The 27,520-nt window shown below is 40.2% G+C and overlaps 1 protein-coding gene across 6 annotated transcripts in view; it reads left to right on the top strand.

The window, feature by feature from the left end:
* Positions 1–27,520, top strand: part of Fas2 (fasciclin 2) — a 74,386-nt gene that overhangs the window by 37,622 nt on the left and 9,244 nt on the right. For 3 of the 6 annotated variants that reach the window (XM_017156552.3, XM_017156549.3, XM_017156556.3), the window contains exons 3-8: positions 10,854–11,025; positions 11,166–11,210; positions 16,776–16,939; positions 22,900–23,024; positions 23,200–24,693; positions 24,990–25,173. In XM_017156552.3, coding sequence (XP_017012041.2) covers positions 10,854–11,025; positions 11,166–11,210; positions 16,776–16,939; positions 22,900–23,024; positions 23,200–24,693; positions 24,990–25,173 — 2,184 coding nt within the window. The remainder of the gene's footprint in view (positions 1–10,853; positions 11,026–11,165; positions 11,211–16,775; positions 16,940–22,899; positions 23,025–23,199; positions 24,694–24,989; positions 25,174–27,520) is intronic. The other 3 variants (XM_017156554.3, XM_017156551.3, XM_017156557.3) reach the window with 1 other exon arrangement.

The following is a 27,520-nucleotide window of genomic DNA, read 5'->3' as shown; positions in this document are numbered from 1 at the left end:
AGGTATGACAATCCATATTTAGATCAATATTATCATTGTCACGGTCAAAAAAAAATTATTTTTTGCGAAATTTAAACAAAAAATAAAAAGTCCAAGTTTTAATGCCAATCGATTGGACATTTTATAACGAGTTTAATATTAAAATAATAATTATATACATTTCTTGTCAACAAATATACCCCATAACCTATTCGATTACAGGGTGTGCATAAATAGAACAGAAATATTTACTCGTTTCGGTTCGGATGCCATTCAACATCTAGCATTGAACGTTGAGCATTCAACTATTGCAGTCTGCACTGGCATTATTTGTTTTAATTGAAGTCAATTAGTTTGTGTGATGGTGTTAATTTAGCTCTATGGGAAAAGAGGCAGGGAAAGTCATAGACCCAAAGACCGAGAATATAAACGCTTTATGTACACAATATATTCCGAGCAATTGAGAATATAGCCCCGGAGGCAGTAAGAAAATCGCTTTTATTACACTCCATTCTGTGTTTTTGTCATTTCTTGTTTGGTCTCTGTAGTTGAAACACTTAACCCCATTCAGCATCCCCATTTCCAGCCGGCTGCAACTTTGTCAATGCAAATGAAAAGACATTAATGTTAATGCTTACAATGTCCCCGCTCATTGTTTTGGCCATTTGGCTGTTGATGGTCCTCGATTTCGTTTTTATTGACCATCCAGCGAACTGATAAGCAAATGAAATGGGGGCCCCGGGAATACCACCTCGGTTGAATCAATCAAACGAATCGCTTTCATTAATCTGAATTTGAATTCGGATTCGAATTCAGTGGGAATTGAAAGCATTTATGCACTGTTTTGTGTAGGAATGGATTTATTGGCCGATTAAAATGGTAAATAAAAGTGCATTTATGGTCTATTCGATTACAAAATATAAATTCAATTTTAAAGGGACAAATGGAATGTCAAAAAGAAATATCTAATACAATAGAACTTCGAAAATATTCCAGTCTTTCCCTCATTTAAGGGATGTCAGTTGAGGGCGATCTATTATCACATTAATAATATAGGCAATATAGACTCTGGGCAAACCTTGGCCACCGCTTTAAGTCAATTTGAATTTCCGATTGAATGCAAATTGACACACGAGAGCGAGAATCGAAATCAGGAGGGCACGGCTCATCTGTCATATTTAGCCGACTTCTGGCCCCTGCAATATGCATACATATATCCAAATCCACCACCCGAATCCACCCATCCATCATAGTGGCTCAATTGAGCGTATACCAACTATTGACCGCCCCCTTTTTTCGAGGCCTAAAATCCCAAATGCAAACGTTGCAGCCAAGAATTAAAACCGGCCAAACAAAATACGAAAAAAAAAAAGAACAGAAAATGAAAATGAAAAGAAGTAAGAGAGAAGCGAGGCAAATCAAAGACCAAATTGATGACTGCAAAAAATATGAGCCGCAGATAGGAATCCGGCCCAGCTGCTCCTGCATACGGATTTTTGATCGATGGCCCCGCCGGGCTGCATAATTTGCAGCTAGAGAGACGAAAGCCCCTCCCCCGGGAAAAGTCGGGGAAAAGGCAACCCGCCAGCTGTCCGGAAAAGGGGGCGGGGCAGTGGATAGCGGATAGCGGGCAGGTAGCCCAGAAATCGTCTAGCACAAATCGATCATCAGGTCGGGGGGAATGGGAAGGGGAAAGGGAAGGGATTTGATTGATAACCTGATTGATGGCTCGCTTCATCTCTCGGACGCTCCAACTGGCCAGTGCAAAGTGTTGACTGCCTTTGGGCTAAGCCTACAGTGTGCACTGAGAAAAATAGATGGGAAATCGGACTAAGCTTAAGTTATTATACAAATGTTAAAAAACAAATAAATTAAAAATTTTCTATTTATAAATCAGTATTTTTAATTTATTTTTTTTTAATAATATATATTATGCATTTTGAAAATTTCTCACAGTGCACTTTGACGAGAGTCAATTGAGCAGAAACTTGCTCAGCTAATTGGAATTGTCCACGTCCGCGCCCCAATGTCCGTAAAATATATAGAAAGCAAGGCGATGGTTCAAGATGCTGGGAAAGATAGGGATAGCAGGCTATGTAAAGGGCAGGGAACCAGATATTAATCCAAGTGCCCAGAGAGGAGAGTTTCTGGGTTAAGAGATAAAAAAAATCAGAATATACATAACGCATCTCCAAGGAGCGAAAACCGAGTAACTGTTGATGGGGGCAGCCAGTATATTTATGCTGATGATAAGCCCCGTTTGATGAGGATGATGATATGCAGCGTTGATGATAATAATGCTGATGACGCTGCAGCTGCAATGGGCAATGTTTAATGAGCGGACAGGCGGACGGACAAACGGACAAGCGGACAAACGGACAAGCAGACCAGAGAATGAATCAATCGACCACGGGCGCAGCCACCCATACACGATATAAACCCCCCAGCCCTCCCCCCTGGAGCCCCAATAACAATTAGAGGAGAGCGTTGAATTATAGCATTTGGTTGGCTTCGCTGCCGTCGTCTCTGCGATGATTAATTAAATGGCATTTTAATGAGTTCACTGGCGAGCGAAACCCCTCAACCCTTTCCACTTCCACTTCCATTTCCATTCCCGCTTCCACTGCCATTCCCATCCATCCAATCTCCCCATAGATCCTACGAATTGTCATTGAATGCATCAATAATGGAGAAGAAGCAAATGCTGTGTGGCTGGTGGCAGCAGAACGTGGAATGTGGAATGTGAAATGTATATATGTGTGTGCTTTTGGTTAATTTATGCAATTGAACTTTTGTTCGGCGCCACAGAGAAAAAGCAATAGCGCAAGAATCAAAGGGAAAACGCGAGGAAAATATAGGGAAAATAATAAAGAGAGCGGGCGAAAAGGCGAGAAGAATACTTGGTCAAGGGCCATCGATAACGATTGCCTGAATCTCTTTTCATATTGGTCTTTAATTGTTCACTTTACGTGCATTGATTTCGCAAATGAAAGAAGTGCCGAGAAGAATACCATAATAGGGAGTTCTTAGCCAGAGAACTGAACTGCAATCGGGAAAGGGAAATTGAAACCACATTAATCGAAATTATCGATAACAAAATGCACGTTTTCCATCGGCTTAAATGCACATCAATTAGTTGCACTGTGAACTTTCTCGGCCTGTCGGGGATTACTTCTCGATCCCTGAAGTGGCTTTAAATCCTTCTCCAAATCCCTGCCAACATGAAACCGGTTAACCACTTGCTTTTACCGTTTCGAACTTATCGAAAGTCAGCCCTTCTTGTTTTTCTTGGTAGCGCAGCTCCCCCCTGAATTGCCATCTCTAATCCGGAAGATTCTGGGGGAAAAACTCTTAGGCTTACTTATGTCAGGGAATGCCGACTCATCTCTCGTTACTTTGCCCTCTTGCCTTTCCCTAACTATCCTCCCATTTGCCCCTAACCAAGCTGACTTTTCGGGTTTGTTTAAAGTTTCTAGCGCCGCAAATGAAAAGTAAAAAAAGGGAACAGCACAACCAGAAAGGGGCCAACCAAGAAAAGAAAAATAAATAAGAGGCAACAAAACTTTTGGCACGAGAAAAAAAATAGTAAAACAAAAAAAAAAGGGATGTTGAAGAAAGCGAGGAGCAACAAAAAATTGAGAGTGAACGCTGTAACTTTTGGCTTGCAGGCGGTGCTGGAGTTGAAACTTGCTAGCCAGGAAAATTCGTAGGCCTTGAGGGGGTGGTGGAAACACTTTGCGAAACATTTTATGCCAGGGGGTGTGGGGATAGGGGGCAGGTGATGGTGGCGGTGGTGCCTCACAAGGACAGGGACAGGGACAACATGCGCCCAAAAAACTAACTGCTTACTTAACAAGACATATTCAAGCACTTAAAAGCAAAATAAAGCGCCAGAGGAGAGTAGCGACCAAGAAATACGAAATAAGAAGAGATCCTTTTTTTTAATCAGATGGGAAAAGAAGGAGGAAAATGTTTAAGTATTCTATTTTATATGATTCGCTGGCCAAGATTTGATTTTGTATGCTAGTAGCATGGTCACACTGCGCTGGTCGAAACACAAATAGTAGCCTGGTAACACTGGACTATGCTTTAAAAAGCAATTTAAGGTGTTTTTAAAAAAAAAAAATTTAAAAATCTAGCTGTTTTTAGTTTCGGCTCGCAAACTTATTTATTATTTTTATACCCCCAATCACTGAGAATTTCTTGCACTGCACAACTTATAAGTGAGGTGACTTGATGAAAAGAAGCAGTGAAAACGCACTCTTTTCGGTTCTTCGGAGGTCACACACATTGCGCGTGGTTCCGTTCGTTCGGTTCTTTTTCTTCGGGGATTTTATTTTTTTATTCCCCATCCTGGTCGGAACTTTATCAGCCAAGTTTACTTAATACGCAAAGTAAGTTAAAAGCAAGCGGCGATGACGGAGAGACGGCCAAAAGTTTTACGCGCATAATAAGCTCAACTTCTATATGCAATTTTTGATGTTTTTTCGCGTACCTTTTTCTTTTTCTTACTTTTTTTTTTGCCTTTTTGCCTTGCCACTCGACTCTTTTGGTAACTTTCGGTTTCGAGCGCTTAATATCCAGGCATTTCCCCCGCAATGCATTTTGTTGTTGACGTTTTTCTGTTTTCGCAGGAAACTTCTTTTTAATATGAAACGTTTGTCCACCGCAGAGAATTGCCACCACCACTCATATTTTTAGTTTTCCTCGTCCTTTTCGCCTGATACCTGATTCATTCTTCGCAGTGATTGAAAAACTTTCTACGGGCAGCCTGCCACCAAAAGTCACGAGCTTGATCTGCTACTTATGATGGATTGCTTGGGGAACCTGGAACCTGGGAGCCCATTGAGAAAAGTCTAAGACGGCGATTTGAGCAAGTGGAATTCTCGCATAATCGCTTATTGGGAATTCTTTGAATTTGAAGCCCCTAAAATTAATTATGATTATTTTTATTCTGATAAAATTTCATAACATTTTAATAAATATTCAAAAGTCCAGGGTGACCAAGTTTTACAATTACTAGGCAATTAATTACCCCATTTTCTCCTTTTGAGCAGTCTGTCGAAAGCAGAAACTCTTTTCTTAGCCAGCCATAAATCCGTTTAATTACTGGTTACTTCCCAAATCAGTTGCATCTTTTAAACTCCGCGAACGTGCCTGCGTTGGATGTCACCACGAGTTTTCTTTTATTTTCCTTGGTTTTTTTTTTTCCTTTTTCCGGGCTGGTATTATCCCTTTATATTCCCCCTATTTTCGGAGGATTTTCGGAGAAGCGTGTGCATCCAAGTGCCAAGTACTCACTTAGCAGTTTGCCACTCCAGTTGCTCAACAACTGCCAGTTGCAGGGGCAATTGCAATGGATGTTGCACTTGCCGCTTGCCTTGTTCAATGCTCATCAACTTTTCATTTGCCATTTTATAGTTTTTCCAGGGAGATAAAAACTTTAACTACTTTGTCGCCACTTGGCTGCTGCCATTATTCGCCATTTGCCGTTTCACCAGTTGCCTGCATCTCTCTCTCTGTCGCTCTCGTAATGACCTCATTTGTTTAAACATTGGCTGGTATTTTGTGGGTGGGAGAATTTTTGGGTGGGGGCGAGACTTGGCTTGCTACTGGGTTTCTGGGTCGCTGACTTTTTCAAGTGCAAACCGAATGAGCGCAAACACTTTGTGCCAATTTAGACAACAATAAGTTGTTTCTCCAGCCAAAGGCAGTTCGTAAATTAAATGATTATAGCGATCATGATCATCGGTTACATCCAAGGTCATCGGAATGAATGAGTCCGCCTTTTACACAGCACAGTTTAATTAGGAAAGTGGGTTCAAAATTCAAATTAATACCAAAAAACACCAGAAAAAATCCTCTTAAACACAGACACAAATATTTGATGGTTAATAGACGTATGCACACATTTTGAGCACTCGTTCGGGCTTAGGTTCTTCAGAACGTATGGCATATAGCACATAGCATATGGAATAGAATATGGCAAAGTCTGAAGCGTGCAAATGGCAGCAATTACCGCGCAGACACAGACGGCGACAATCGTCAAAATTCCGCCCCCACTTGCACCATTTTTCGCATTTCAAAGCCCCACTCGAGTTCGCCTTGAAGTGTGCACGAAAAAAGATTTGAAGTCAAATCACAAAGACCCAAAAGATGGAGGCAAACTAAATAGCGATTCGAAGTCGAGGGTGCCCTTTAAAAAGCTTTAGAAATATTTGTATAATATTTGGGATATTTTTATAAAATATTTCAGTTTTTCAAAAATGTTAAGAATAATATTTTCTTTAATCATATTTAAGGTACCAACCAATTTCTTGTATCTAGAAATCCAGAATGTTATTTTTATTTTATAGTTTTTTTTATCAAGACCTTGACTTATCCCATAGACCCGCCGAAACCCATCCCCAATGGGTACTAAAAACGAAGCCCAACTGTCAATGCCGCCGTCTCGCGCCCTCTATCTTCTCATGTGTCCTATTTAAAAATTCAAAAGGCATACACATGCCGAAAAAAAACACAAACGCATCCTGGGCTCTTCTTTTTTGTCCCCCATTTTTTAGTGGGTAGTTGGAGGGGTGGCATCATCGACGACCACTTGAGGCGGCTGCTCCAGTTTCCTGTCGCCAGCCGCGCACAAAAGTATGCAACATGCCTGGCAAAGGGGAGGAAGGCGGGGGAAAAACCGAGTAAGGAGCGCAAACATAACGTGGAAATATTATAACGAGAGCAAATAAAACACTGGGATGTCGAGGATGTCTGCAATCGTTTGCTGGCACGCATGCATGCCTAAAGGAAATGCCATCAAATATGCCAAACATGTTTGCGGCCAAAACGAAGGGGACGGGAAGTGGGTGGTTGGCGGTTGGAGGTTGGCGGTTTCCCGGCGCCCTTTAATGTTTATTGTGCAAATAAATTCGGCCTTGAATTGCCTGAAACAGCGGCAGATGTACAGTGCTCACACGCTAATAGCAAGCAGCTGGTTTTTGGTTACAAAAAAAAAAAAACAAGACAACAATTTAAAAATTAATTTCAATATCTTTAAAAGTATATTTTTTCATATTTTCAGTTTAGGGGATTTTTCATTTAAGTATATGGGTAACAAAACCCCTCCACTTGGGTGAAAAATTAAAGGAAATTGGGTATTTAAAAAGTATGCAACATAAAATGTATGTGGAAATCTCCCCCCATCTAAATCCTGGATCCTAATTACCAAAAAGGGTTCCACTTCTCCAGTAACCACTATGCCATTAGCAAACACAACCCCCTGCGAATTTCCTTTGATCTTGCACATTTTTTTCGAGTGGCCTGTGTAAATTTAGGCTGCTCTCTCGATAACCAATAGATGCTATTTTTGGACTCGGGTTCAGGTCGGCACCACTTGAGCACGCCTCTGGCCGGAAGGTGAAGAGGTGGGCGTGGCATGTTGGGGGTGTGGCAGGGGGCGTTGGACAATATTTGCGTGCGAGCGAGACGGGGCGAGTGGCCACTATTTTGCAGCCATAATTCAGCAAAACTAACTTTTCCTGGGAGAAAGAAGAAGAAGGGGATTACATAAATCAAAATTTTCTGCTGGCCGAAAAAGCGCCAGAAACTTTTAAGCAAACAAATATTAATTTCAACTTTTGCGCGGCCAAAGCAATAAAAAGGCCAAATAAAATAGCAACAAAAGGAGTGAGAATAAAAACGAATTTAAGAGTTAAAGCCCTCATAAATATATGTGTGCAAAAGTCTCGTGTGTGTTTCTTAATTTGCCCATTTTAATGTGCGATTTTTAATTGTTTTTCAACAATATTTTCTGGCCAGGCACAATGAATTAATTGCTCGAGAAGTGGGCGCAATGCCCAGTAGCTGCCACGCCCACCGAGCGCCCTATCTCTTTCCGCCCCTCTATCTCTGCCTCTCTCTGTTTTCCCGTTTTCCCGAGAGGCTCGCGATAATTCTTAACCGTTTGTTTATTTATGCGGCGCCGGAAAAGCAACACACACACACTCGCAGGGGAAAAAGGAAAAATTGAGGAAAAGCGGGAAAAATCGGGGGCTCAAAGAGGTAGAAAGATAATGTGCGTCCGTGTGTGTGAGCCTGCGCTTTTATTTATGCAGCATGCATTTAAAATAAAATAAATATAAATTAAGCACAGCCCGAGTCCCAAAGGAAATGCCCTTCTTCACCAAAGAGCCATCAAAAATGTGGTAAATGGATGCGCGGACCTTAAATGATACCATAAATAACTGCATTGAAATAAGCGTTATAAACAAATCGATTAACAAATTAACAAAAAAGTACATGAAAAGGATAAATGGATGTTTGAACTATCAATGCGCTTTCATTAAGCCAAAATGAACCCACATTTTTCATGTTAAATGAAAAACATCAATAAACCAGTAAATCCATTAATCGCTATCCACACACTCGATTTCTTGTTACAAAATAGAAATGAAAAAAAAACTGATTAAATAAGTAATTATTTGGAGTTTGGACCATTAGGTTAACCAAACAATTTAATAGATAAATAAATAAATTTGTGAACAGTAGTCCACACTGAAATCAAAGTAATGTATTAATTAAATGCTTTGAATATATTGAACTGCTAGCTAAATTAAGCTATACAATATCTTTTTTCCTTTGGATGAATGGCAATTTTTTTTTTAAATGCATCAAAATATGAAACTTTTAAATAGGTCCTAAAAAATTGGAACTTTCCACTGTGGATCTATATAATATATTATTTTCCCTTGGATGAATAGCAATTTTTGTGGTAATGAGTATTTCCCTTTTAGTTTTAATTGAAAGACACGAGAGAAAAAGAGCATTTGCTAGTTTCATTCCATCTTGGTGGGAGTTCAACACCCACCCACAGCTTTTCATTATTATTCACTTTTTTTGTGCGGCGCCTTTCTTTGTTTTTGTTGCCGGGATAGTTGGTGGCGCCATTTTGTTGCCTTGCATTAATTGCAATGCAAAAAGGCAACGTCGCATAAATTTCTCATATTTAATTTTGCCCGAGCTGCAGATGGAACCGGAGACATGGGCGTTGGGGCAAAAAAAAACCAAGTGCTGAAGCTGGGGGCCAGTTTAATGCACTCTGTTGCATGTCCGACCCCCCTTGCACCCACGCCCCTGGGCGGGATTCGTTTACATTAAATTATTTATGCACTCAACTGTGTGCAGCACTTGCGGCTTGACAAAAAAAAAAAGAAGTGGTGATCACAGCTGCCTCTGTCAGTGGAGGGGGAGCCCAACCCCCTTCTGTTCTTTTTTTTATCCCTACACCACTTTAATTCTGACCACACACATAAAATTGGCCAACAAATGTGCAGACATTGGCCATTAGGCAGCGAGCACAACTTGAACTTGGTCAAAAGGCTAAGCAGTTATCCTTGAAATTGCCACCCTGCCAAGTCAACTGAGACTGTCCAATAAAATGTCAAAGAAAATGGCCAGAAAGGCTTTTAATTGTAATGAGAATGAGAGCGAAAACGTTGAAACTTCTTGCCTTTTTGGTTAGTCTGTCTAGTCCTTGCACTGCACCCAAGGATCCCCAGATCTCCATCCCCTATCCATATCCCATCCCTCTACATCCTAACAAAGGGTTTCATGAGCGTTTAATTGTCGGTAATTAGCCAGATGAACAATGGCCAACTTTTAGTCGGCATGGAGCAAGTTTCAAAGAGACAGCAAAAAGAGCAGATGGGCCAGAAAGTGGGTAACTCGCTTATATAAGTAAGTAGGAAGTAAGGATATAGAGTGTCCTTTGAGCACAAAACAGATGCACTCTGAGGAGATGAGGAAATTTCCCAGATAGCTTTTTTATGAATTTAAATATTTATTCAAATAATTATTTGGTGGATTTTTAATTATTTGCCTTAAAGAGTGGCCCATAAACCGCAATCAACGAACAATTTGTCGTTAAAATGTTAACAGTCTTCACATAACAAAAGAACGATAATTTAAATAAGCTTTGATGGTAGTAATATTAAATGAAGTTTTATGTAAAAATATAAAAAATACAGCTGCAACTCGTGATAAATTTCAATAAATGTCAACGAACATTTTTAATTGGGCTTCCGTTTGTGACAAGCTTTACAGCACTTCATTATTTTGCTTACATTGAGAAAGTTAGTTTTCAAATTTAATTTCAACATTTTAAACGATTGTGTTGTGCTGACACTTATTGACACACATTTGAATGGCACAAATATAAAGCCTGTGGAAATTTCGATTTCCGAATGTGCTGATAAACTTCGTGCAGCGCACAATTTTCCACCGGACAAATGTTGGAAATTTGTTTATTAAATTCTTAATGAAATAACTCAATATTAAGTGCGCACGACTAATTTCCATTACATTTCTACAAAATTTCGATTGAATTTCACTTGGAATTCGCTGGAATAATTTCATTTAATTGAGACACACACACACACAGCCGTCGATTTTTGTGCATAATGAGCGGAGGCGAAAATTACAAAGGTTCCCAGCTGGCACACGACCCCCTCGAACCCCGCCCCTTTGTGAGCGTCCACAGCAAAGGCAATTAAAATTAATTTAAAATTTACTCGCCTGTGCAAATGAGTCACTCGGAAAAAGAGCAGATAAAATGAAAACAAAGACCAATGACCACAGCTCTCAATCAAGAGAAAAACGCAATATCAGATGGGGTTTTTTTACCTTTCCTCAATATAGTTATTAAAATAAAGGGGAACTCAAAAAAAAAATTATAAAAAGTTGCAAAACTAAATAATAATTATTTGGAATATTTTAGAAAAATATTTTAAAAATTTTAAATTTAGTAAATAGTTAAATCTCAATTTTTGCACTTTTCTCTCTGTGTACCACCTCGCTAATTGCCTACTTTATTTACATTACTTTTACAGAACTGTGCCAGGCTCAGTCGCCCATCCTGGAGATTTACCCCAAACAAGAGGTGCAGCGCAAGCCAGTTGGCAAGCCCCTGATTCTCACCTGCCGACCCACAGTTCCCGAGCCCTCGCTGGTCGCCGATCTGCAATGGAAGGATAACCGGAACAACACCATCCTGCCCAAGCCGTAAGTTCAACCTAACCTAATTTGCTAACCTCCGGTTATTGGTGATATTACTTATAAATAAATAAACATAAACACAACTACACCTACACCAATGAATATACACCACAACACTCACACTTATGTCGTATATCGTATTGTAGGAATTACGATCCACTGTATGATTCCAAGGGCAATAGAAAGAAAGAGTAAGTGACGCGATCAGCTATATACCAAAAAACAAAATACAAAAATCCAGTAAACCAGTAACAGCAACTGCAAGAGTAAACAGTAACCAGTAATTTAACTGCAACTGCAAAAGTAATCAGTAAATGCAACTGCAACAAGCATCAGTAAATAGAGAACAGTGACAGTGACAAAAGACAGTAACTACAAGTTAACCGGTACTTTAAAAGCAGATTTTATAGCGTACTACTAAAAGATGGTAAAGTAAACCATAAAACTTGAACAGAAAACGTGGAAATTTAGAAAACTGCTTGTGAAACAAGATCCTGTTTTTAACAGGAAGTTTCACTTGACTTTAACCGCCAGATAAAAATATACAACCGGCAGACAGAAGTGTTTGTGACTGAAACGGAGACGTTTTTAGATAGCTGGTCATTTTAGCAGCAACTTTCTATAGTTTCTGGCAACTCAACTGTGACAAAGACAAAAAAACGATACTAAAGTTCTAGACTCGTAGCTTTTCCTCTGCTCCGCTCCTTTTCCTAGCCCCTTTATTGTGGTTGTTTTTGGCATGATTAATTGTTTGATTTGTTTTTGTTTGTTGTTAACTCATCTTGCTGCATTTTGCCCAGGCCCGATTTTGCAAGGGGCCTAAATTAAAAAAAGTAGCATTTGGCATTTGACATTTTCCATTCGACAACTGACACAAAAGCACTCACACACACACATCCATTATCCTCATGCAACATCCCTATTAGTTGTTGTACTAACTATCCTCCATTTTGATTTACTTGAGTGCTAAAAGCCAAAGTGAACGATTATAGATCGCTTAGAGATCGATATTGTTATCGATCATTTTTAAAATCATTCCTGTTGTGCATAGCAGCCTCTGTTATCACCCTGTTTACAAAATTTTCCTTCTGAATATAATAAGAGATTTAAGTGAAAATTTAAATTCTTGGCACACACCAATATATTCCTAGGCATAACAAAGAATTCTTCAAGATTTCACAAATTCCAGCTGTCACTTTTCACAATCATTCAACAACGAAAGACAGCTAAAGTAATTACATTCCCTTAACTTGTCAAACTTCATAAAGCTTGCGTATAACTATATTCATCAGTTTGTTCGTCCATACAAATGCAAGATAAATTAAAAACGCATTTCATGAGCAGGTAAATGGTAAATGAAAAGCCAAAAACTTTTCGTACACAAAATAGAATTAAACAAAAGTTTCCCTCAGCGAAATCAAGTGAAATCCTTGCCTTGACAGCAGAAAAAGGACGAAATTGCAATAAAGGAAAATGCTGCAGAAAAACGTGCAAGGGAATGTGAAAGGCAAATGCGAATGGGAATTCTTAGGTCAAATATTCAGATCGAAATCTCAGTTGTGGGTGTCTGTGTGTGTTTGTATTTGCGTGTGAAAAGCGAAATCGTGTTAATTAATTTGCCTGCAGACCGACTGGAGTGGGAAATCCAGAGAAATCCGGGAAAAATACAAGAAAAAGGGCTCGGTCTCTTCGGCTCGTCCTGGTCCCCTGGAGAGCGTTTTACACCTAACCCTCCCGTTTAACCCGTGAAAGGGTTCAAGGGGCTTTTGTCGGACATTTCGGGACATTTTCCGCCCGGCCATTGCGTGCCAATTAACCCCGTTTCCCCTTCAAACTTAGGCGAGTGGAAATCTGTGTTTCGGCTTTTGCTTTCAGTTTTGTTTTGACTTTTCATTTTTCGGCACATTCTATATAATTTTTATCGTTCGTTTTATTCCCTTCTAAGGGGGTAGCTTATAAAGTTGTTAGGATTTGTTCAATTTTTTTTGGTAAATACTATTTACTTACTTATTACATTTCTAAAACAAATAATATTGTTATATTGTTTTAAACGTTTCTTTGTCACTTTTCATTTCATAATCTCCGTTCCTGCTGGACATTTCATTCATCATTTCGCCTTTGGCAAAGTCTGCTTTAAATATGATGGTGGCAACCCTGGCTGGCCGGCTTGCTGACTGGCTTTTCAATTCCGTTCACGCAAAAGTGAATGCAATTTTTCATTTCAAACGGTGCTGCGGCAACTCTGGGTTAGGTGGACAACCCTCTTTTGTCCGGCTTTTCTCCCCCTCTCACTTTTCCCCGCTTTTCCTTCGGTTTACTGGCCTCTCTGCCTACTGCTGATTGTTTTGTTGGTTTGGTTTCACTGCCCTTCTCTTCTCTGTGGGCAGTCTGCTGTTGTTCCTGGCCGGTTGGCTGTCTCTTTTTTTTTTTTAGGGGCTGGCCACGCCCACCACCCACTACCGCCCAACCTCCGCCCACAATACGCATGCATTGCATTGCATACTTGCAGGCGCGAAATGTAATTAAGCTGCCAAAAACCAACCGACAAGCCGGCCCACTTTTTGCTTTCTGCCAGCCCCCCTTGGAAAATGGAGGAAAATGGTGGGATCCGCGGTTCCGTTTATACTCGGGGCCAAGTTAATTAAAACGATTAAGTTCGGCATAGTTCTGCGGCCGGGCATTTCTCACATTTTTGGGCACGGCTTTCGGCGGGGAGTTTGACTTTCCAATTTTCCCTTTTTCACATTTGTTTTGTTTTTTTATTTGGATTTTTGGCCAGCAGGCCCGCCAGAGGTCAGCTTCTTTCCGGCGCCCCTGTGGTTTTTGCAAGGGGTTAAGGGATTGTAGGCATAATTCCCGTTCATAGGTGGCAATAGGATGCCCGGTTTTGTAGACTCATTACGTTGATGCATAGGGAGGAAAACTTTAAATTGTTACATTTAGTCTACACCGAAAAATAAATAAGAACTATTAGGTTTCAAAAAATGTTATATTAAAATGAAATATTTTAAATTAAACTTTAGGTTTAAAACAGAAACTATAAAATATATACATATTATATTTAGTATGAAATAAATATTATAATTATTATATTTTGCTATATTATTATTATTATACTATGCCCTATTTTTGTTGACTTGTTATTTCCCTAAGCTAATGGAAAAGGAGAAATCAATATAAACACATCCCCATTGGTCTAATTAAAAACTAATCATAATAATGCCTGCAAGACTTCAACAACAAGAGTGTATCAAAACATTCTATTGTCGTTCCATTCTCCTTTATGGACTTTATGGTCTGCAAATGAAGAGAAATGGGGCGAATAACAAGTGATCAATATTGCAGTATTGCACATTGTGCTGCAGTAAAATAACTAGACACAGAGAAATGACTCTGGGACCTGTCTAAACAGTCTTGAGAAAACCCCGATGGAACCCCTGCCGCTTTTCCGCGACATTCATTGCGTATTCAATAACAGCGAAAATGGCAATAACAACAGCAAACAGGCAGCGACATCTTTATTCGCATCCAAAGGGGGGAGGCCAAAAGAAATGCAATAAAAAAGTAGGAATTGCTATATGGCCCCGGGTTCCCAAGGCGCCAAGTCTCCCGAGAGACAATCAACAAAATAAAAAAAAGGAAAAAGCGAAAAGGAAAAACTGAACAAAAATTTGATTTTTACGTATGCGTAACGGTTTGCTCATCCCTATTCTATCCTATTTTTCTTCCATTTTATTTTCTTTTTTTTCTGCTCTTTTTTTGCGCTTTTCCTATGTGCCTGGTGCTTGGCGCAATATTAAAAATCCAACGCAAATATGCAGCGAAATTTTTGCACAATGTCTTCGGAGCCCCGTCTCTTTCGCTCCGCCCCAAACATTTTCCATTTTCCACCCACTGCTGCGGTTTTCCCTGCGAGGCGTCGTATTTTTTTCTGCGTCAACAACTTTTGTTAGCATAATTTTGGGCGCAGCAATGACTGCTTTCCATGCAAACAGTCCAGGTCGAGTCAATAGGCACGGTTTTGAAATCAATCGAAATAATATAAGATATATTTCGATTAAATTGGAAAGTCATCCATTTCACCAATTAATTCTATTAAATCAAAGAACAATTTTTTTTCTTTTCGGATTTGAACCTTGACCATTTAAAACCCGTATTGAAGGTCTTCCGCCCGAGGGCATATTTTTTCCAAGCCAAGCTTGGCACTATTTTTTCTAGCCCAGCTGTTCCTTCGCTTTCCGGAATATTTTTTCGGTTCTTGCATTTTTACCAAACAATTGCGAATCGCAAATCGAACGCAGGTTGTGCCTGTCCTCGCACAAACAAGGAAATGCAAACAAACTCTCGCACACATGTGCGATATATAAAACCAATTACAGTCGTAAAAACAAAAGTTGCAAAAATAAAGGACGAACGACTGTCAAAAATTGAAATCCACCGCTGGAAAAAATACGAGGCTTTCATTGACTTTTGCCGCTTTTCCAAATATTGCAATTTTCCCTTGCAGCAAAAAAAAAAAGGAAAAACGCATCTTCATCTCCTTTCCCGCCCTGGGCTTCTACTGCTATTTTTCTTCTTGTGTATCTTTGTTGTTTCCATTTTCGTAGCGAATCGCAAAGTCGTAATAATAATAATAACCGCCTCTATGCATATTTAGTTTCTCCGCCACGAAGAAAACTTTTTTAATTAATTAGTACGTGAGTCGCACAATGGCCAGCAGTTGGAAAAGCGTAGGAGTTTCGGGCAATAACTCCCACTATTTTCGAGGGGAACGGAATCGAAGGGGGAGCACAATAATTTGTTTGCCTTATGCGATTTACTCTTGCTAATTCGCAAATACACACAAAAGAAGAAAATTGAAAGCAGTCACGGAAAATGGCGAACACTTGCAAATGCAAAGGAAAAGGGAAGAAAGTGGGAGAAATATAATTTGATTTAGGGTTTAATTAGCATAACGGATAAACACGCACCGAGCTATTAGGTAATTTATTTGGCAATTAGTTTATATGGCTTTAAGGCAGTTAAATATTAATTACACTTTCAAAGTAGACATTTTAAACTAAAATTTATTAAAAACCAGAAATAAATACAGATCCCCAAACAGAAGTTATCTAGAAAATAAAACTGCAATCATGAGCAAGGGGTTTACTGCTTTCATTGTGTTGCTGGGGCCAGCGAACAATCAATGAATCAATTACACACAAAATACCGAATATTTCAATGCATTTTGGCATTCAAAGGAGAATTTAACTTCGATTTGGCTCTTATCGCATTTACATTGGAGGAAAAGCAGCTTTTCCCCTCCCCCTGCCCTGCGGAAAAATAGGGACTGTTGAAGCCAAAAGAATTTTCACATTTACCATTCAAGTTGTTGCCGTGGCAAATTTGCTGGAAATGCGAAATATATATTTTGTAAGCGAAAACTCCATGAGGAAAAATGCGTAACCCATTTTGGGCAAGGGCAACGGCATGCAAATGAGCAGGGATACTAACAGCAATTGTTATAAGCATAAGCATAAAACCATAATAATAATAATAATAACAATAAAAATAATTATACCGAGAACATACTCCCGTGTACCACTACTGACACACTCATACTCTTTTATACTCGTAATCGTACAATTGAAATGCATATTATTCCGTTACTAATATACATACAACCCGCTTTCATTGCCCGCTCTTCCGCCCGCCAACTTTCCGGCATTTCCCGCATTTCGCGCTTTCCCGCCGAAAAACCAACGAAACCAAAAAAGGAATGGACGCAACCAGCCGCCGATGTACACGGAAACGCTGCCCGGCGAAAGTTTGGCCCTGATGATTACCTCGCTGTCGGTGGAAATGGGCGGCAAGTACTACTGCACCGCCTCCTATGCAAATACCGAGATCCTCGAGAAGGGCGTCACAATTAAAACTTACGGTAAGTCCCAGCTCCTCTTCTGTATGTAATAACATTCAACATTCCAGTGGCGGTGGAGCCACAAATTGTTTTTAGGGGGGAGGTGTTTTTCAGGAGCTTTCATATTTATTTGTTCCGCTCTTTCTGAAAACCCACAGGTTTTTATGGAAAATACTGGAATAAACTAAAAATTAAAAAACTGTTTACAAATTTATGAATAAGATACTCCCCGCTATCTCGAATTTTTCTGAAGATCCGTAACTGTTACATTTGCATATATTAAAATGCTAATTTCAGTAATGATGGACCCACTGAAAATGATTATTATTATTACTTTTGTTTGTTTGTTGGGTTGCTAAGAAATTTTTAAAAATTTTTGTTAACATTTCAAAAACAGCTCCAGTTTCAGATTCTTACAAGAAAATATGTAATTCCTATTGATAAAAATCCACATATATATCAAATACCTTCAAGCTACAAATAAAAGAGCGATTTATTGTGGCTTACCAGGTCAATTTACTTTGTTCCTACAGCCAAGTACAGTTGTGTCGGGTGGCCGAAATTTGTCATTACATGTCCGAGCATGCTTGACTTGTTGTCGCCATCGATTAGGGACCATCTCGACTCCCCCTCGTCGTCCGTGATGCTGTGAGTAATCGCCATTTGAAAGCGGAAAAGCTCGACGTGATTCCTCTGCTGCATGATTCATTTATCTTGTTAGCAATTTGTGTCCCCTGCACATTGCTCGAGTGCCAGAATGCCAGAACGCCGGTCTGGTAGACTGCTGGAGAGCGCAGAGTGCCCTGTCCGGAGTTACGGCAGTAAGAAATTACAGTTGCCGGGATTTCATTACATGCGCAGCATTGTAAGCGAATCTAAAACAAAATGGATGCGTCCAGTACAAAGCAATCGCCGAGGATCCTGACCTGACCCCCTGGCCACCCACTTTCATCTATCCGAAAACAAAAAAATAAAACAGCAACAATATAGAGCAGAACACGTTCCTCAATAAGCAGCTGAACAAAAAAAACACACACACACTCCACTCACCTGCACACATTTTGCTGGCTCGTTGACTCTCCAGCAACTCTCTCTGCACTTTTTGCACCCCGTTCCTGTAGTCGAGTGCACATAAGTGACGCTGCAGCTCAAAACTTTTACGAGATTGATTTTTCTAAGCAATTTAAAGTTCGTACTCATTGCACACACGGAGCAAAAACCACTGGGCGCGCTAACAACTGGAACCTACTACTACCTCTACTGCTACTACTGTCCCTATCTACTTTCGCCTGATGTTCAAACACATTCGGTGGTGCAGGCGATGAGAGGAGGAGTTGTACCTGGCAAAGGTAAAGAAATAGTGAGCCAACAATACTCGTGCTAGTGATATGTGAGATATTCTGGACTTTTACAGGAATAGTGCCGAATTACACGTGAAGAAATAATTGTTAGTATTTATATTCCTAATTTTAAAGAAATTCGAAAACGCCAGTTTTGATTGTATAGTAAATTTCGATCGTTAGTTTTCATAGCTTACTTCCCGAGCATTCTATGCTAAGCTAGAAGAGGTTGGGAATTATAGGGTTGTAAAACTGATCGAAATCTTTGATCGAAACTTCCTCTTCTTTTTAACCGTGCAGTGGCGCCCTTGCATTCCGATGGAGAGTGAGTTAACTGTATTGAGAGGCCGCCCAGGCTGGTGCGTTTGAAATGAAATCAAATATTTTGCCGGGCAACAATTTGTGCCCGGTGATATAGGCACCCCGAACTCCAGAGCTGAGTAGGAGTAGTATGTTTGGTGTATGGAAGCAATACGAGCACTCCGCACTCCAATTTCGGATCGATGTCAGGTCAACTGTTTGACTTGGAATGACTGCGCCGGAATGGAATCTCCTTTTCTCCGTTGCCCAGAATCAGAATGAGGGGCAGGTAAATACGCGTTCGCAGCACACTGCAATTTGCACACAACACAATCAGTGTTGACTAAATGCCAGGCGACTTCAGTGTTGGTCAGCGCGGGTGCGTTCGGTGTTGGCAAGTGCCAAACCATTCGTGTAGCTTTAAGAGCTCTCCAACTTTGCGGTCGGAATGTTCGTGTTAAGCTTGTTTAAGCCCCCAGTGTTGAGCGAGATGGAAACAGAAACCAGGTTGACCAGCATTTAAATACAAAGCCTAACAGCAGTTAGTTATCAACACCAACAAGGAGCAACTTAAGGATTTCGGGTGAAGGATGTGGCCAGGATGGGTGGGTCTGTGTGCTCTAGAGGGGGTGGGCGGTATATAGAAGTAACTGGCATTGTGTTGACAACTCACAAGTTGCATTTAGTTAAGCAAATAAGCAGACACACTGCGACAGAGACAGCCATAGAGAGAGAGAGAGAGCTGAAGGCAAATTGCAAGATTTACTTTTCCAGCACTGGGAGAAAAGTCCATTACTTACCAAGAAAAATCTAAAAAAAAAAAGTCTGAAAGAAAAATCTAAATGTATTTTTTTTATGGGAATTAAAATGAATAAGCTTAAAGTGCTTCTAAAGATAGATTATATATTTTTACAAATAATAAATATTTATTTAAAAAAATATATAAGTATAATTTCCAGTGTGCGAAAATACAGCACACATGAGCGGGAAATTCAAAGGGGTAGAGTTGGGCATGGCATATTTACATACCGTTGTTTGTGCCAGTCACAGCTTAATATTTCAATATTTATGCTTTTAATAAATGCATATGCTCAAAACAAACTTCCGGCAGAAAAGCAACAGCAGCAACAGAAACAGACGCAAAATACAGTGGTAGTAAGATTGCAGAAAAGAGCGGAGTAAGGAATATGGAGAATGGAGTATCGACTTCCGTTCTGGGAAGCGCTTTAAGTTATCTCGAGCAATTTGTTGTTTGCAACTCGCAATTAAAGGCATTAAAGCGCATTAGCTCAATAAGAATTGAGGCAGTGCATTAATTCAATATTTATTCGCATATATATTCGAACTCAATCTGCTGGCCGATAATAGCCGACATCCTTTGCATTGCTGGCCATGTAATTGCCACTAATAATGTTGATTGGAGGCATTAGATAGTTTGTACTTGATAAATACATATACTCGAGTATATATACTTCGTTCTATCTGGCTTGGCTGCCCAATTAGCTTTATTCCGTTTTTCGGTTTTGCGACTGCATTGTCTGCAATTTGTACACTTTCCCAAACGGAATTCCCAAAATAAACAAGGATTGATAGCATACTTTTCAGCTCTAATGCAGGCGAAAGCCAAAATGATAAATTAGCATTTGTGTTAATTGAGATTTGTGCCTAAGACCCTTTGGGCCCGAAAACCTTTGAAATGTTTGCACTTCAAACATTGAAATATAATTAATAATAATTTTGAGCCGGTGGCTTGAAGTTGCTTTCAAGTAACTTAAAGTTAAGCCTGTTAAATGGTGCCACAAAAATAACTAAGATTTTGAAATCACTTTTGAATGCCAAAATAGGTGTCTAAAAGTATGCAACAATATATTTTTAAACCAAAAGTGATAGGAAATCACACAACAACACGACTATTTCTTATTCACAGCATACTTTCAGACAGCTTCCCCAATAATATGTTTGATTTATCAATTTTTCCAAAATTCACACCTCAATTGCCACAATCTGTTAGATTTTATTATCACTTTGTGGACCGGATTCGACCTGATCGGCGGTAATTTGAACCCATTGCCGGTCCAGGCCCCAAATCAAATTGCAGCTTCCCCGGCAGTTGCCTCCTGCTCCATCCTCTATCCATTATTTTTTCTCCATTTTTTTTGTATTTTTTTAATAAGTTGTTGCAGCAACTTTTTCAATAAGTTGTGAGTCATGTTCGGTGCTCTCCGGCACCGACAAAGAAAGCTCCGGATCCGGGCTCCTGGACTCCGGCTTGTCCTTGTTCAAACTAATAATGAAATCGTAAACTAGTTCATCTTTTTTCCTCGCTGTTTGTGTGGATAAATATATATATATAGGTATATATACATATATATCTGTGTGTGCTGCTGGCTGCCCATCAGACGTCAGAAACGAACGCAGCTAGCGAAAAGTGTTTGAACAACAAAATCTCACACGCTACGACAATGCAGCCAAACTGAAAAGAGCAAGGGGCGAAAAGGGGGGAATATCCGGGAAAAATCCTGGGGAATCCTGGGGAACGGAGAGAGAGAAATGACAGGAGCAGCAAGTTTTTATTTATTTTATATGTTGTGTGGGTGCAAGAAAAAAATAGAAATAGAAATAGCACAAAAAAATAAGTAGGAACAAGGATGGCAGTGCGAAGAAGGATCCAGGACATCCAGACCATCCAGACACTGCCAATAAAAAACTGCAAATAGAAAATGTTTTTAACACAACTTTCCGTTATTTTGGCTTTGGCCGGACATCCCAAATATATATATACCAGATAGATATATATATATATATATATATATGGGAGCCTGACAGCCAGAGATGGCTTGTTATTACACTGATTTATAAATAAACTGTAAATATTTGAGCCACACACATGCTGGAACTGAAAGGCTGCCAATGATGGGTAACAGCTTTTTGGCCAAGATTGCCTTTTCAAATGCAAAATATTATGATGGCATATTTAAGTGGGTTGTGGGATCCATTACCACCTGAAAGCCAAGCCGTTGACAAACGGGTTCTTCCTCTGTGGCCTAAGCCTAAGCCAGATTTACATTTGGCAGATTCTCGAGAGCATGAAATATATAAAATGAATATCGACTGACAGGTAGATTTAATGTTTAGGTTTTTCAGAATGTATTCGAAATACCCTAAGCTACGATTTTTCCATATTGTCACTTGAGAAAATAAGAGTACATTTTAAAGTTACCGTTGTACCTTATATGTAGCGTATAACTTGTGCTTTTTTCGAATATTCATTTAATAATTTTTCCTTGGGCTGTATCTGCAACTGTATCCCCTTTCTCCCTTTCTGCCCTTTGAGCACAACTGTACCTGTAATTTACCTTTGGGATTTCCTCTTTTCGCTTTGAGGCCTTTTGATTATTTTCTAGATTTAAAATACCTCTTCCGCTTCACGCCTTGCATTTCAGTTGGTAGTCCGATAGTCTGAGCTTTGATTTGCCAACTACAACACCTAGTACTTTACAATCGGCCCCCTTTTCAGTATCTGATTTAGGAATTTCACTCTTGCAGTACACTACTTTACACTATTTTCTGCTCCTTCTGTCCATTTTCAATTTCCAAGTCATCTCGCCAGTGGAGATTTATTGGCAGCCGGGCAGGGGCGTCCATCTGCCCCTCTTTTCCAGCTCGTTAGTGACCCTTAAAAGGGGGGCCGCGCACATGTCTTGGACTTTGCGCTCGAAATGCTTTTATGTGCCCGAGAGTTTGTTTAAAATTATATTACGTATACGCCACGTAGAGCTTCGCTCGGCATGACCAGAAAAATAGTGTCCTGCTTGGCTTGCATTTTCTCTGGCCTCAGTTTTCTGTTGTTTTTTTTTTACTTTTTTTTTTTGCTTTGTCTGTGTGCTGTGCAAATGAATGCGAAGCAAAATCAAACAATTTGTGCACACCTAGCCCAGGAATTTGTTTGTCGCAGGACTTCAGGACTCCAATCGTCTTACTTTCTGTCCACAAAACAGCAACAGCAGCACTGCGCAATAAGGTGTCCTTTTGATGGGGGGAAAAATGGAACGGGAAGTAAATACATTCAGACAATTAGTTTATGATTTATGGGCGCTTATTAGGGATTATTCATAATTTATTTCAGAGCTTCACTAATAGGGTTTCTACATTAAATTTACTGTTTTAAAAGGGGGCTTATGTACCTTAATGAGTTATTAAAAATTAAACTATTTCTTGAAAAAAACTTAAAATTTAAACCTTTATAAATGAAGGGTTTTCTATATTAATTTATATATTTTAAAAATCGATATTTTTGTTTAAGTGTAACTAACATATTACCTTTTTTGTACTCCTATGCAGTGGCCATTACCTGGACAAATGCCCCCGAGAATCAGTATCCCACCTTGGGCCAGGATTACGTGGTGATGTGTGAGGTTAAGGCCGATCCCAATCCGACAATCGACTGGCTGCGCAACGGAGATCCGGTAATTAAAACTAACCAACTATAAGAGCTTGAAAATAATCGATATTTTAGATATTTTCATAATATCGATGTGATGATATCGCTGTTTTCATATTAAAAATCAAACTTTCGATATTTTTTCAAGCTCTACTCACTATCGTTCCTTTCTAAACCTGCTTTATCCACCCACAACTCAGATCCGCACCACCAACGACAAGTATGTGGTGCAAACGAACGGCCTGCTGATCCGCAATGTCCAGGAGAGTGACGAAGGCATCTACACCTGCCGGGCGGCGGTGATCGAGACGGGCGAGCTGCTGGAGCGCACCATTCGCGTGGAGGTCTTCATCCAGCCGGTGATTGTATCGCTCCCGGAGACTCTCAACGCGGTCGAGGGCAAACCCTTTGCGGCCAACTGCACGGCGAGGGGCAAACCGGTGCCGGAGATCAGCTGGATTCGGGATGCGACCCAATTGAACGTGGCCACCGCCGATCGCTTCCAGGTGAATCCCCAGACGGGTCTTGTGACCATCAGTTCGGTTACCCAGGAGGACTACGGCACCTACACCTGCTTGGCGAAGAACAAGGCCGGCGTGGTTGACCAGAAGACCAAGCTGAATGTCCTGGTGCGTCCGCAGATCTACGAACTGTACAATGTGACCGGTGCCAGGACCAAGGAGATCGCCATCACCTGCCGCGCCCGCGGACGTCCGGCACCGACGATCACCTTCCGGCGTTGGGGCAGCGAGGAGGAGTTCAAGACCGGCCAGCAGTTCGACGATCCCCGTATTATTTTGGAGCCCAACTACGACCAGGAGCGCGGCGAGAGCACCGGCACCCTGCGCATCGCCAATGCCGATCGCACCGACGACGGACTGTACCAGTGCATTGCCCGGAATTCGGAGGACAAGGCCTACAAGACCGGACACATCACCGTCGAGTTCGCCCCCGACTTCAGCCACATGAAGGAGCTGCCGCCGGTCTTCTCGTGGGAGCAGCGCAAGGCCAATCTCAGCTGCCTGGCCATGGGCATCCCGAATGCCACCATCGAATGGCACTGGAACGGTCGCAAGATCAAGGATCTGTACGATACCAATCTGAAGATCGTGGGCACGGGACCTCGCAGCGATCTGATTGTCCATCCGGTGACGAGGCAGTACTACTCGGGCTACAAGTGCATTGCCACGAATATCCACGGAACCGCCGAGCATGATATGCAGCTGAAGGAGGCACGTGTCCCTGATTTTGTGTCCGAGGCTAAGCCCAGCCAACTGACCGCCACCACGATGACCTTCGACATCCGAGGCCCGCCCACCGAACTGGGTCTGCCCATTCTGGCGTTCAGTGTGCAGTACAAGGAGGCCCTCAATCCGGACTGGTCGACGGCCTACAACCGCAGCTGGTCGCCCGATTCGCCGTACATTGTGGAGGGACTGCGACCGCAGACGGAGTACAGCTTCCGCTTCGCCGCCCGCAACCAGGTGGGACTGGGCAACTGGGGCGTCAACCAGCAGCAGTCGACGCCACGCCGCTCGGCTCCCGAGGAGCCCAAGCCACTGCATCAGCCCGAGCAGCACGACACCGAGGAGCCGGTGGTCGTCTCGACCTACTCCGATCACTTCGAGCTGCGCTGGGGGGTGCCGGCCGACAATGGAGAGCCCATCGACAAGTACCAGATCAAATACTGTCCGGTAAGTGGGTTTGGATAGTCCCTTTTTAATTTCCTTTTTTCTTTCTATTAAATTGTATTTTTTTAAAGATTGCTTACATGCAAAAAAATGTATCTACTATATAGAAAAGAGCCTTTTTTAAATGGCAAGTTGAAATGGTAGCAAAAACGGTTGGATTTAAAAATCTAAAAAAAATATGTTAATTTAAATATGCTTAATAAGAGTAAACTAGTGCAATCGCTAAGCTAAAAATGTCATACATTTTTTTTTAAGAGATATAATAATAATTCTTTTACTAACCCACCTCTGCTTTTCAGGGCGTCAAGATCAGCGGCACCTGGACGGAACTGGAGGACTCCTGCAATACCGTCGAGGTGGTGGAGACCACCTCCTACGAGATGACACAGCTGGTGGGCAACACCTATTATCGCATCGAACTGAAGGCGCACAATGCCATCGGCTATTCGTCGCCAGCTTCCATCATTATGAAGACGACACGAGGTGAGTCCGATTCAGCTAATAACAATCTCGGCACGTTGCTCTATTCGGCCGGATTTAATTCCGGTGTCGGTGCGCTACACAAACGACTGTTCACAACAACAACAACAACAACAGCCACATCGACAACAACAATCACATCGATAACAACAGCAACAACAACAATCATTACGCTGGCCACCACAATAAGCATAACATTACTTAGTGTTCTAGCCTCAATGTTAGTCTAAAAATCAGAAAAAAGAAATCTAAAATCCTTAAAAAAGAAGAGATATCAAGTCGATCGTTCGAAAAGCCGAAACTATTCGGCAAATCGATCGATCGACTTGATATTGAGTTACCCGATAATATCGAATTGCATCGTATCGAGTCTACAAGATCCCAGCAAAAAAAAAAGGAAAACATTTATAACTGAAAAAAATCTCTATATATATATATTTATATATATACACCCATTCACACGCAGACATCATCTACATGATATCTAGATAAAGACATAATTTTTACTGCTCTATATATATATATATGAATATGATACATATATCCCAGATATAATCGATAAATTTTGCATACATTTTTGTAGTGTTTATTTCAATTGCGTTTCAACTTTTGTTTTTTGTTCACACTCAGTGTAATACCGTCCCCATCCCAAGTAATGTCCCACCAAAACCATAAGAACCATGAAAAATCTAAAACCCATGTTTGCCCCGAGTTTTACTTAATTTGCTCAACTTTATAACTTTATTTCATTGCACTCAAAATAATATTAACCCTAAAGTCAAGGAAATCGCCCTACTTTTGTCTTCAAGACAAGCTAGCCCTAAATTTTAGGGTCACATTTTTCTATATTTTTGATTTTTTTTGACGTCATATTTCTAAATTTTAGGGTAATTTTACTAAATTTAAGGGCAAAAATTTCTAAAAAGTAGGAAATTTTCCTAAAAAATAGAAATTAAAAACAAAACAAAAAAACATGTTCAATCATGATTTTTTTTTGTATATACGTTTATATTATGTACTCCTCCCTATGTACATATGCAGGCGTTGTGTGTCTTGTATATTGTGAATGTTAAAGGTTATGTATTTATTATTATGTATTTGCACTTGGATTTCTTATGTAACCAAAGCCAAATGTGGTTGTAAATGTGGACTACGGGACTGCGGGGGAATGGGGGAATGTATAAATTATGGTTAGTTAATATTTTATCTTCATGAAAAAAACTTACAATTTTTACTTGTCCGTCGTGAGAATCGAACCCGGGTCTCCCGCGCGAGGAGCGAACGGCCTACATACTGGGCCATTGTAGCACATAAATTTGTTGTGGCAAACCGAGCATTGTATGTAAAGGGTGAAGCGGACAACACATTTGAATACTAATTGCATAATTTTGACCATTCGCGTTTTACTTATTTACATACGTATATACATATGTATATATTTATGCTAACGCAATTTATATTATGTGTAGTATATAGTAAATAGCTGAATATAAACCTAATTATTTTCAGTTTACCGCTTGCCATCAATAAAAAAAGGAATAAAAAAAAGTAAAAAAATAAATAAAAAGAAAAATAAAATAACATTAAAAAAAAAAATTAAAAAAAAAAGGTAAAAAAAATTTGCTCTGGGACTCGGACCCGCGTCGATTCGATTGCTAACGAAGTGCTTTAACCGTCTGCGCCACGGGTACAGCCGGCCGGCAGTTGACAAGTTCTGGCATTGAACATTTTGGTGTGCCAGAGCATGTGAAAACAAATATTTCTATTTTTTAGAAAAAATTTCTACTTTTTAGAAAATGTTTCTATTATTTAGGGTTGGTTTCATTTTAGGGTTAGGGCACTAATTTTTAGAAAAGGTGTTGCCAAAATATTTTATTATTTTCGTTTGCCTTTCTATTTTTCAGAAAATAATTTCTAAAGTTTAGGACATTTTTTCTAGATTTTAGGGTGATTTTAGTTCATGGTAACCATTTTCTACATTTAAGAAAAACTTCCTAGATTTGAGAAAAACTTTCTTGACTTAAGAAAAATTTCCTTAGATTTAGAAATAACTTTCTTGTATTTAGAAAAAAGAAATTTTTAGGGCGATTTTCTAAAATTTAGGGTTAAATTTATTTTGAGTGTGCCTTATGTTTTGAAACATTTTGTGTTTTGCATGTTTTTGTGCGTTCTGAATCGTCTAGAGCATCTTAACCATCTAAACTTGTTTTATTAATAATAATAAACGAATATGTAATGTATACATTCCAACCGAAATGTCCACACAACACCCACCCACTGAGCCAGGAAACAATGGCAAAGGTATTGCAACGCATTTGACTAAGCATTACAATTCATTCGCGATCGTGTT

Source organism: Drosophila takahashii, chromosome X (assembly GCF_030179915.1).
Source record: "Drosophila takahashii strain IR98-3 E-12201 chromosome X, DtakHiC1v2, whole genome shotgun sequence".
Lineage (NCBI taxonomy): Eukaryota > Metazoa > Arthropoda > Insecta > Diptera > Drosophilidae > Drosophila > Drosophila takahashii.
The sequence above is the reverse complement of the archived record's forward strand: the minus strand, read 5'-3'. Positions and strand labels throughout refer to the sequence as shown.